Source organism: Leptodactylus fuscus, chromosome 3 (genome assembly GCF_031893055.1).
Source record: "Leptodactylus fuscus isolate aLepFus1 chromosome 3, aLepFus1.hap2, whole genome shotgun sequence".
Taxonomy (NCBI): domain Eukaryota; kingdom Metazoa; phylum Chordata; class Amphibia; order Anura; family Leptodactylidae; genus Leptodactylus; species Leptodactylus fuscus.
The window spans coordinates 131,137,071-131,149,405 of record NC_134267.1 but is presented as its reverse complement, the minus strand read 5'-3'; the positions used below and the strand labels follow the sequence as shown (position 1 = coordinate 131,149,405).

Genomic DNA, 12,335 nt, shown 5'->3' with positions numbered 1-12,335 from the left:
GGTGGCCAGGTTAAGCACACATTTAGTTGCACTTACGCACATGCTGGAGTATTAGTTTTAGCAGCTGTATATGATGAATGATTACTTTGTGCAGCAAACCACAGATATAATGGAGTAGAAGTAGATAACTGTGAGAGTACAACATTTGGCCAATCAACGCTGGTTCTCCCGGAGGCTCGTCTCCCGGAGGCGGAGTCTAAGATCGGACCAGAATGGAGACTGCTGTGGACCGATCTTAGACTCCGTCTCCTCCAGCAGAACCAACGTTGATTGGCCGAATGCTGTACTCTGTATGGCATTCGGCCAATCAATGCTGGTCAATGCATTCCTATGCCGAGATGTAGCAGTGCTGGCTGTGCGCTCAATTCGGCTACACTGGAGATGCTGCCGAGATGAGTGAATGGCCAGCACTGCTACACTGGAGATTTGAAACCTGCTGCACACTCAGCTCTGCTTCATCAGAGATGTAGCAGAGCTGAGTGTGTGCTGAACCCTGCTGCACACTCAGCTCTGCTGCATCAGAGATGCGCTGAACCCTGCTTCACACTCAACTCTGCTGCATCAGAGATTCGCTGAACCCTGCTGCACACTCAGCTCTGCTGCATTAGAAATGTAGCAGAGCTGAGTGTGTGCTGAACCCTGCTGCACACTCAGCTCTGCTGCATCAGAGATGCGCTGAACCCTGCTTCACACTCAACTCTGCTGCATCAGAGATTCGCTGAACCCTGCTGCACACTCAGCTCTGCTGCATTAGAAATGTAGCAGAGCTGAGTGTGTGCTGAACCCTGCTGCACACTCAGCTCTGCTGCATCAGAGATATGCTGAACCTTGCTGCATACTCAGCTTTGCTGCATCAGAGATGTAGCAGAGCTGACTGTGCGCTGAACCCTGATGCACACTCAGCCCTGCTGCATCTCAGTAGAGCTGAGTGTGCAGCAGGGTTTAGCGCACACTCAGCTCTGCTTCATCGCTGGTGTAGCAGTGCTGAGCGCACGGCCAGCACTGCTACAACTCGGCATAGGAATGCATTGACCAGTGTTGATTGGCCAAATGCCATACAGAGTACAGCATTTGGCCAATCAACGCTGGTTCTGCCGAAGGAGGCGGAGTCTAAGATCAGTCCACAGCAGTTTCCATTCTGGTCCGATCTTAGACTCCGCCTCCTCACAGCCGAGCCTTTGGCAGAACCAGCATTGATTGGCCGAATGCTGTACTCTGCATGGCATTCGGCCAATCAACGCTGGTCAATGCATTCCTAGGGGAAAAAGTCAGCTCAGGCATATCACAAGCTGACAGGGATCCCGACCAGATAGAGCCCCAAAGAGCTGGGTGAGTGATATTCCCACCTAATTAAAGGTAATCCCTTGCTAACCCTGCCTGTACATCTATCCCTGTCTCACAGTCACATAGTTCACAGTCTCATATGACTCAGATCGGAAATCCACTATTCGTATAAATTGGAGGTCACCTGAATTATCCAGCTAATTACTTTTTCTGATTTTTTTTTATGGCTATGTTGTCATAGTTCCTGTCCTACCTCCACTGCGCAGTTATTGGTGCAAAAAAGCACCAGGGAAGGTGGGAGGGGAATCGATTTTTTAGTGAGTTTACCACCTGGTGTTTGACTAGAATCGAACATCTCGAACAGCCTGATATCTGATCGAACATGTACTCGATCGAACGCTGTTCGCTCATCTCTAAAAATGAATATTACGTTACCATTGTTCAAAACATGGTAAAAGAACGGGAGGAGGCAAGCCTGACATGGATGGAGCGATGACCGTTTTGTGCAAATGCACTTTTTCAAGCTCGATCGTGTTATCGAGCTTGAAAAAGTGCATTTGCACGAAACAGTCGTCGCTCCATCCATGTCAGGCTTGCCTCCTCCCGTTCTTTTACCATGTTTTGAAGAGTGAAATAAAGTTTGGATTGCTTTTATTACACGCTTTGTGGTTTGTGCCTGGTTCTTACTACCATTTTTCGTTTGGACTCTCTTTATATATACCTTTGAACTGTTGAGCATCACTGTACAACAGTGTAACAACAGTAGTGCCACCTTCTTCCATACTACTTTTTTGCTCTATTACCTTGCCATTGCTTTCACTCAATTGGAATAATAAGAGGAATATTATCTTATTATTGCTTCTTCCAATACTAACACAATATTGGTGCGGCATACTGCTTCCATAAAGGGATAATTTTTGGTTGCGATTCTTTATAACTTTTCAACTAGGTTCATATGGCATTTTGTCTTTCGAAGAACAAACCAGACACTTACAAGCCATGAAAACTGGCTAATTTTTTACAAAACCATATTTTTGCAATGTAACATGTGTGTCTAATAAACCACAGACAAGCACCTTTCCCCAAAATAGGGTATTTTTTTTGAGTATTTTAAATGTTAAAATACATGAAAGCAAGTATCAGCACAGTATGTGTTTAAACTCTGAACTTGTATCCACTGCTTACCATCTGTTTTTACATAGACATACATGTCACTTTCACTTTGTTTGCCGTAGAGAGCTAGAAATTGAACAGATAGATTCCTAGAAGCCGTGACAGTGTTATACACTATGTTTTAAGCCAATTTAAGCTGTGGTTTGTACTGAACTTATTTGACCCGAAACAAATCTAGGACCAGAGCTGCCCAAACACAAAACTAATCTTGAGAGGTTTGCCCATCTCTAATCTGAATTCTTTCTATATGTTATATTTTTGATAATTGTGTTATGTTTTAATTCTTTTCCTGACATATATTACAATGTTTCCTGTGAGTATGTTATTAATGACTTAAGCTACATTTGTAATCTATAATTTGTAGCACATTTTAACTTTTTGTTGCATAATATAAAAGTACCAGAAGATGGTCTTACCTGTTTTATGCATAGCTTAAAGGGATTCTACCACTAAACCCACATTTTTTCTAATTACCACTTCAGAATAGCCTTAAGAAAGGCTATTCGTCTCTTACCTTTAGACATGGTCTCCGCCGCGGCGTTCCTTAGAAATTCCATTTTTTTTACCGGTATGCTAATGAGTTCTACGTAGCAATGAGGGCGGGCCCCAGCGCTCAAATGGCGATGGGAATGTCCCCACTGCTGCCCGAGAGCTCTGTTCCAGCACCGCCTCCATCTTCAGCTGCAACCTCACCTCTTCTGTCTTCCGACACGGTTTAACTTCCGACGCCTGCGCAGTTCAATACAGGAGCGTACAGCGGCCTCCCAAAAATGGCCGCCGACCGCAGTACGCGCCTGTATTGAACTACAAAAGCAAGAGCAGCCACCCAAAAATGGCCGCTATGCTTTGTTATCCAGCAGAAGCATAGTGGTAGCCTCTAGGGTTAAGTGTGACCATCACTAGTGTATTGATCCTGCAGAGCTGTCTGACTGCGGCATGCTTTAAAGATGAGATCAATCATGTAGACCTTGTTTTGTATAGCAGATTAATAGTACTATTGGCATTGTTAATAGAAATAAGTTGTTTTATTTGCCTGGATTCTAGGTAACTAATTAAAATAAGATTATGAAATGTGTTCTCCTGAGAATGTAAGGACAGTATACTTATTAATGCCAGTCAGCTATACGTTATAGAGTTATGTACCTTGTAACAGTAAGGATAGCAGTGCTTTTCACATATGTTACATATGATAACACAACCTGCCCTGCTCTTGCTTATAGTGTTAGAGCTATAGACAAATTCCCATCTTATGCAAACTGTAATGTGTGATATTCAGTGATGACATAGAAGAAAAATAGCTTATGGATTATTTATGACTACTTTCTTTCTTCTATTAAAACTGTAACAAAAAGGAATGCAGTCAGAAGACTAATAATGTCTAGGTGCTTTGTTGACTATAGATAAAAGTTAGAAAAATGGCTTCATTGTGGAGATCTGCCAGCCACCAGGCTTAACCATGTTATGTGGAGTAAGGCACACTGACATATTCTTACAAACAATTTACTTTATAAATCCATCTTGAGACTGAGATGCAGGGAATCCATCTTTGGCGTCAGGTTTACAGAATATTCATTTTTATGCTTAAAGCACTGAACAGTTGGATGCATTTTTTATCCAAAGCCAATTTGTTCATGTATCTATAGAAGAGTAAATCAAAATCTGTCGGTTGCTCAGGATTGGCCATGGCAGCTTTCCAGTATCTAAAAGAGAAATTAACCATCCAGAAATTTACGTGACGTGCATAAAAGAATGGTGTCAAATAGGACAGAAATGCAAAATCTGCAGAAAGGTCTGCAAGTAATGTAATCAATCAAACCATCGTGAGGTTTATATGTTTGGCTTGAAAGTTGAATATTAAGTTACAACTTAATTCTATGTAACTGAATGCCGTGTGCGTAAATGCATATTAAAAATGTGGTGGCAAAGTCTTATTAAATTTATTTTAAAAATATTCAAGTGATTAAAAATGGTCGCAGTGAAAAATATGCTACACATTGTGTTATTTTGCGTGGAACCAAAGCTAGGTTATCAATATTTTTGGATACATTTATCAAAAACATCACTGCAAAAGAAATTATAAGATAATAATTATTACAGAAAAAAATCTCATCTATGGGTAAGTCCCAACATAGCGAGCCACAGCCAAAAAACACTGCAGAAAAGACAGTGGTGGAAACAATTTGGGTTTTTTTCTGCAGCATTTCTGCTTCTATTACACATGGAAAACACCAGCGTTTCCATAGGTATAATTGACATGTTGTGATTTACAAAAACACAATTTTTTTTTACATTGCAGCATTTCCGCTGCAGAAATTTTTCTGAAATGTGTGGATAGGATTAGCCAGTATCCCATCCATTTTGCAGGTACTGTAAAACGCTGTGGTTTTTGCTGTGACATTTCCACCAAGGCCAAATCATAGCATTTTCACAACATGAGGCCCCAGCTTACCTTAAGAAATCCCCTCGAAGATGTCAAATAGAGTAGAGGTGTCCTTGAACTGGAACTCCATGATTCTCCAAATAAAAGATTTGTAAATTACAAAATGTATTACCATATTGTAATGTCATGACTTATAGGTAATTCCAATAATTATTAGAACATTATTGCATTACAGATTCTTAGAAAATTGTGTGGTAAGAAGACAATCAGAATGGTCAGAGTATCTGATCAGAACTATTCGATATTTATGTTGCTGAGAAATGTATAGTTACGCAAAGGGGCCCATTCATAGTACAAAGACAAAGGGGGAATTTATCAAACCCTGCACTTGAGAATTTGCAGAATTCTGGATTGTTGGTGCTTATTTGTGCAGACATTTTTTTTAGCCTGTCTAGCTACCAGATCTACCAAATACAACGTAGAAAAAGTAATCCCAAACATTGATGAATTCTCACTTTAGTGGGGAAGTTGGCATAGAAAGTAGAGTTACATCTAAGAAGTGATAGCCTTAAAGATACACCAAATTTATCAAACTTCCTGCGACATTTGACATAAAACAAAACTGTATTCAATAATTCTGCTTATGATCAATCCCCCTAGTAAGTATGAAATAAAGAACAAATAAATAACTTTTATGAATAGAATGTTGAATGTAAAATCAGATATTGTACCTCAGTGTCAGATATACAAATGAGATGGTCGACTATATGATCAACAATAAATCATGTAACAAGAAATAAAGAAAATAAGAAGTGCCATATGACAGATATAAAATGATAATAAAACACTGGAGAAGAAACAATCCAACATGAGTGAGTGAACCAAGTGAATATACATTGATGTAGAGACTGCAACTATTAAATCACATATCATGCAAATGTATAAGTTTTCCACAAAAAAAGAATACATGTAAAAAAAAAAAAAGTCTGCATGGATCTGCGTTCGCGCTGCCATCCATGAGAATAATTTATTTCCATAGATTCCACTCAGAAAAGCTCCAGATCAGCCCCATGGAATGATCTTGGGGTTAATCCTTATGCTGATCTAGAGCTTATCTGTGGCAGAAATCCAAACATCATCCTTGGATCTCTGCTATGGATCATCTAGTAAAGGTATAAATCAATCACCAAAATTTGGAATACAGCTCTAAGGATAAGTTCACATGGGGTTTTTTGGTCAGGGTTTTGAGGCCGTATTCGTCTCAAAACCCTGACCAAAAAGATGACTCCCATTGAAATCAATGGGAGCCGCTCAGGTCTTTTTTTCTGGGAGCCGTTTCTTCTGGCTCCCGGAAAAAAGAAGTGAAATGCTCATTCTTCAAGCCGAGTCGCCTCGTGATTCTGCCTGAAGACACACCCTCCTCCGGACTAGGCCCATTCATTGGGCCTAATCCGGAGTGGAGTGCGTGCCTGGATGCTGGTGCAGTGCACCGGCCTTCAGTCTCGGCTACTCAGCTTTTGGAAAGGAACCTGAAGCGGTCTCTGCTTCAGGTTCCAATCCAAAAATGCCTGTGTGAACTTACCCTTAATGTAAGAGGCACTATGTATGGATTTAACCCCTTCCCGACATGCGCCGTAATAGTATGGCGCATGTCGGGTCTGTAACTATGGCGACCGCCCGGGAGCTTTAAGCAGTAGACAACCGGCTCTCATGCCTCCGATCGGTCGGACCGATCAGAGGCATTAACCCCTCCGGCGCCGCGGTCAAAGGCGCCGGAGGCGCCATTTTCCCGGCGGCGCATGGGCGCCGCCATTTTGGCCGGGATCGCCGGCTCCTGGAGCATGCTCCAGGGCTGACGTCCCGTTGCCATGACAGCCGGGAGCCTTGTACAGGCTCCCAGGCTTGTTTGCAAATCCTCTCTTTTGCAGGCTGGTCTATGCAGCCTGCAAAAGAAAGGATGCTTTTTTGCAATGCATTGCAATGCATTAGCATTGTAATGCATTGCATTAGTGATCAGACCCCCTGGGGTTCAACACCCCTAGGGGGTCTAATAAATGCAAAAAAAAAAATAAAAAAAAAGTTTTAAAAAATATAAAAAAATATAAAAAGAATTAAAAGTTCAAATCACCCCCCTTTCCCTAGAACACATATAAAAGTAGTTAAAAACTGTGAAACATATACATGTTAGGTATCCCCGCGTCCGAAATCACCCGCTCTACAAATCTATAAAAATATTTTTCCTGTTCGGTAAACTCTGTAGCGGGAAAAATAGTCGAAAGTGCCAAACCGCCGTTTTTTCACTGTTTTGATTCTGATAAAAAGTGAATAAAAAGTGATCAAAGCAATAACATTTCCCGAAAATGGTAGAACTAAAAATTACACCCGGCCCCGCAAAAAAGACGCCCTATGCATCCCCGTACACTTACGTATAAAAAAGTTACGTCCGTCGGAATATGGCGACTTTTAGAAAAAAAATTTTTTAACACAGTTTTGGAATTTTTTTTAGGGGTCAAAATGTAAATAAAACCATATAAGTTTGGTATCCCTGGAACCGTACCGAAACACAGAATATAGGGGACATGTCATTTTGGCTGCACAGTGAACGCCGTAAAACCAAAGCCCGTAAGAAAGTCGCAGAAATACATTTTTTCTTCAAATCCACCCCATTCTGAATTTTTTTCCTGCTTCCCAGTACATTATATAAAATAATTAATGGTAGCATCATGAAGAAAAATTTGTCCCGCAAAAATTAAGACCTCATATGGCTCTGGGAGCGGAGAAATAAAAAAGTTATGGGGTTTAGAAGGAGGGGAGTCAAAAACGAAAAATGAAAATCAAAAAATGCCATCGGCGGGAAGGGGTTAAAGTCATAAACAGGTCATTTTGATCTTTGCTTGATCTTCCACATTTTCAGAGGGTTTCCCTAAAAACAAACATGATGATTTAGTGTAATCGATTTTATTAGTATTATAATTGTTATTAGACAGGTGCAGTAGACAGTGGGGTGGATTTATGAAGTTTGGCGCTTTTCATATATCCTGCATACATTTGGCAGAGTAGATGGCCACGTCCACAGCCAGCCCCACACCATGCCCCCTTTTTAGGAAAGTGGTATAAACACGAACAAATATATAGCAAAAATATATTTCCAATCAACAATTTTCAAACATAACAGTGGTCTTATAGGAAGCTTAATAACAAAAATTTTCAGTAATAATACTTTGTCAGGTTATCAAGACAAACAAAGGGGAGATTTGTGTATATACGTAGTTTTATAATGAACACAAATATGCAGCAGCAGCAAACACCATAGATTTCTTGAAGAGCAGCATTGTTGGAAATCCTCCACATTTACTTCACAGCTTCTTCTTAATGAATATCACTAAATACTTTTAATAACTGTATATCAACCAGCCAATATTTTTGTGGCACGGTATGTTGCTTAATGCTCATACATAAAAATGTAAAATTACTAGTTGCCATCTGATGTATTAAGGATACTTATTTTTTTTGTTTAAGGGTGCACCGCTCACTGAAGGAAATGGGATGGGCAGTCTGTACATGTACAAGGTATTAAAAAAGTGTTGCATGTTGGTGCAATAAATGGTGTTTATAAAATGTACTTTTTGCCTCAAGGACCTCCTACCTATATTACTACTCATCCACTGCTTACTTAGAAGGCTCCATCCAGATGCCTTATTGAAGTGATAAGATTATGTTGCAAGCAAAATAACAAATAATAAGATAGTTGAAGGTTATATTGCTACCTTTGTTTGATGTCCACTCAAATTGTACCCTACAAGTCTCACCCTTTTACCACCATTTCTAAACATTATACATGCTCATCTCCAGTTCCAATAATCATTTGCAAATTTTAAACATTCTCTTGGCTCTGCAAACTGGTTAAAACCCGTAATTTTTTTCTCCAAGAACAGAGGGGTTCACACTTGTGCCCCTGTGTGCCCTGTGTCAGTCTGCTGGATCTCCGTCCTATTTCCTAGGGGAAACTGCATATGGGACGGCTTCCCAGTGGTCAGTTTTAAAACCCACTCATTTGAATGGGTTTTAAAAGCAAACTGCTGGCGTCTGTATGCAGCCTCTCCGTGGGGAAACTGGTTTTTTTAGCCAGACGCAATGTGCTGCATGCCTGACTTTGTGTCCGGCCCAAAAAATGGTTTTCCCGCGGAGAGGCTGCATACGGACACCGGCGGTTTGCTTTTAAAACCCATTCAAATGGGTTGAACAAACTAAAATAGCCACTGCCAGTAAAGGTCCTGAAGATCCAAGACAAAAAGAAAAAAAAAAAACCACTCTCCTTCTGTTACTTCTTCTGGGCCTCTTCACGGGATCTGGCTCTCTATGTCTTATCTTTTTGTGGCGCCTGGCACTGTTCTGTGACTGCTTATGCTTGGGGTCATCACTGAGGCCTGTGATTGGACAACAGGGGCAGGCCGAGTGGACTGGGCCCAGAAGAGGTAACAAAAGGTAAGTATTAATGTTTTTTTTATTTTTGACACCTATCCTGGGCCTCCATCTATTACACTTTGGAGTCTGAAGAGTCCCCAGAGTATAATAATTTCCTCTCCAGTTCTATCTGAACAAGATCGGACTGAACTAGGGGCCTGCTTCATCCGAACACCCAGAAACACAAATCTTCTAGTCATATCCATTGGTAACTGATCAAGAGAATGGAATGTCAATGACTAGATGATTACAGAAAAATTTAAAACTCTTATTTTTAATTATATTTGCAAATATATTTAACATTTAATTGTCTACAATTTTAACTATGGTTATGTTGATGGGAAAACATAAATTTAACTGATATTAGCATCTTGGGGTTATCCAAGGTTATATATTAATGACCTATCATTAAGATAAGTTATTTATATAAGATAGTAGAAGTCGGACACCCAGTCAGAGTTCCATGCATTGTGTGTAGTGGCTAGGCTTGCAACTCCATACACTTTGTGGAATACCGTATGCCACTATCCACAGTTTCTGGTATCAGATGGAAGACTATTTCCCACTAATAATGGGAGTATTACTGTAAGACGCTCACGGCCGGACACTGAATGCCGGGTTTCTGTCTCCTGTTGACAAAAGACGGAAACCCACAAAGCATAGATCGGGTGCTGGTGTGAACCCGCCCTCACTGTGTGTTTTGTTAGTTGTAGAAGATTACATGAAAAATCTAGGTACGTCAGTCCTAAGTTGTCTTCATTGCACTTCAATTCATTGTATTATCTATCTATGTATTTATTTCTCTATGTTTCTGTCTATCTATTCATCTTTCATTATACTTTGTTAATAATTTAAAAATCCCTTTAAATTCCACATTTCATGTCCTTTTTCTAGGGTGCCGCCTCTGCTGCTGTCACATCTGGACAACCTGGCCCTCCGGTTTGTATTTGACCTAAAGTAATTCACATTTTTCATTCTATAATGCAGAAAATTCAACTAAATTTCATTCAACACAAGAAAATATTAACTTTTAATGAATCTCTTTTTATTGACTTTGTAATAACAATACTTGCAGGTAAGTACTGTATGAAACATGGCATGCTCTATTAACTGCAGAAATAGGAAGATAGTATTGCTCAGATATTTGACAATACTTTTTCACCTATACTATATACTTTATCCTTGGTTTTCAGACACGTTATAGATCTTTGTCATAATGGTTTTACAAAATTCTTTCTTAAATATGAACTTTCCCCTTAAATCCCACAATGTTACATTAGTTGGCTTAAACTGTTCTCTCTCCGTTTTCCATTAGCGCTATGTGAAACACCATACCTTTTACTGCAACTTTTTCAGTTTAAACCTCCTAGTGCATGAAAAATAGGGCTGCTCTAACCATAGGGCCAATGGTGCATTTGCACTGGGCTCTATTGTAGTGGGGTCCCCCTTTGGACAGTTGGACAGTCTTAAATTTTGCTGTCCCGCAGTCCAGGGCAGTGAGTCCAAACTACCCCAACTCATCAGTGTTCTCTGGATGCCGATGAGTTGAAGTCAGTAATGAAGTAGGGAGCTGCCTGCTCCCTACTGGGGAGGGGGGGGGGGGTGCAGGTGGTGGTGATGGGGGAAGCCACTTATGAAATCTTTGCACAGGGCCCACCAGTGTGTTAAAACAGCCAATGGAATAGAGTCTGTGGAAATTTGCTTTGTTTACAGATATACAGTAAAACAATGAACCCTGGAATATATTTATTCAGTACAAATCCTCAATTCTATTGCTTCTACTCTGCTAGTAGTTGAGACTGTAGCCATTAAATTTTGACATGTCATAAAAATTCACCCTCTGTTCTGTCTGCAAAGCAGTTTAGCAGCATCTCCTTTAGGCTAAGGCCCCATGTCACGAGCCAAAAAGCGTTGTTCATCTAAATCCAGGGTTTCTGTCCCCAATTCCACTTAAAAATATGGAGAGGTCTGCTATGGGGTCCGCTGGTTTCTGTGGGTAACCACTTTTATAGGCAGGTTAGGTTTCTGTTCAGGGGGTCCCCAGGCAGACCCCTGAACGGAAACCTGAATACATGTGTGAACCTAGCATAACCAAAAAGTAGGAAGCACTGTGAAGGTGACTACACATGAAATCAATATTGCTCTCCTGGCGGCCCAGTGGTTTCATGTGGTTTGCTTGTGCCTAATATACAGTCCCCAGTTGCAGATGAGAATTTTTCTATATACTCTGTGTGTTTATAAAAGATTGTCTCAGTTTTAATTTCAAGAATTTTCCAATCTCAACATATGTTTACTTAAAGGGGTATTCCCACCTCACATACTCATCAGTCTTTGCTGCTGTAAAATCTTCTTTCTTCCTGGTTTCTTGCATCATTTGGTGGGTTTCACATGCAACCTGCCGTTTAGCTTCCCCCCCAAATTCGTGTGTAACTCTGCCCACCCACATTGGACTATGAAGTACAGGCAGTAGCAACTCCATTCTGTGTTACATACAGAGACTGTCTGTCTCTGCCATAATGAACAGAATTGAATTAGCTAGCCTGATAACTGGGAGAACTGAAGAAATGAAAGCAGCTCCTCTCCCCTATCTGAGTGCAGGAACCTAGGTCACATGGTGTAGACACAGGAATAGCTAGATACACAGGCTCGCTCCCTGCACTTAGCCCCTCCTCCCTCCCCCCTGAGAGCAGCAGACACATCATTTGACTCAGGAGCAGCTAAGTCAGGGCTGTGGCCACAAAGAATTGAATAAAGCAAGATAGTGGACAAACAAAGCAGTTTTGCTGAAGCAGTGTATTTAGGAAAAGTCTTACATCCACATTAACAAGCAGTGTAGATAGGATCCTTGTGATGGGACAACCCCTTTAATATCATTACCTAAGATGTAGTGGATAACAAGTGTAGACAAGGAGAAATATATTTTCAGTCTCCTAAACATCTAAAAAGCATTTTTTTCCCTTTAGCAATATGTAACATACTTTCTTTCTATAATCTTGTTTTTTTAAAACAATTGATGATAAAACCAATGATTTTT

General features: G+C 40.5%; 1 protein-coding gene across 2 annotated transcripts in view; it reads left to right on the top strand.

Annotated features, from left to right (window-relative positions):
• COL19A1 (collagen type XIX alpha 1 chain) overlaps nucleotides 1-12,335 on the top strand; it is a 661,532-nt gene that overhangs the window by 545,148 nt on the left and 104,049 nt on the right. For both annotated transcript variants that reach the window (XM_075268349.1, XM_075268350.1), the window contains exons 40-41: nucleotides 8,357-8,407; nucleotides 10,196-10,240. In XM_075268349.1, coding sequence (XP_075124450.1) covers nucleotides 8,357-8,407; nucleotides 10,196-10,240 — 96 coding nt within the window. The remainder of the gene's footprint in view (nucleotides 1-8,356; nucleotides 8,408-10,195; nucleotides 10,241-12,335) is intronic.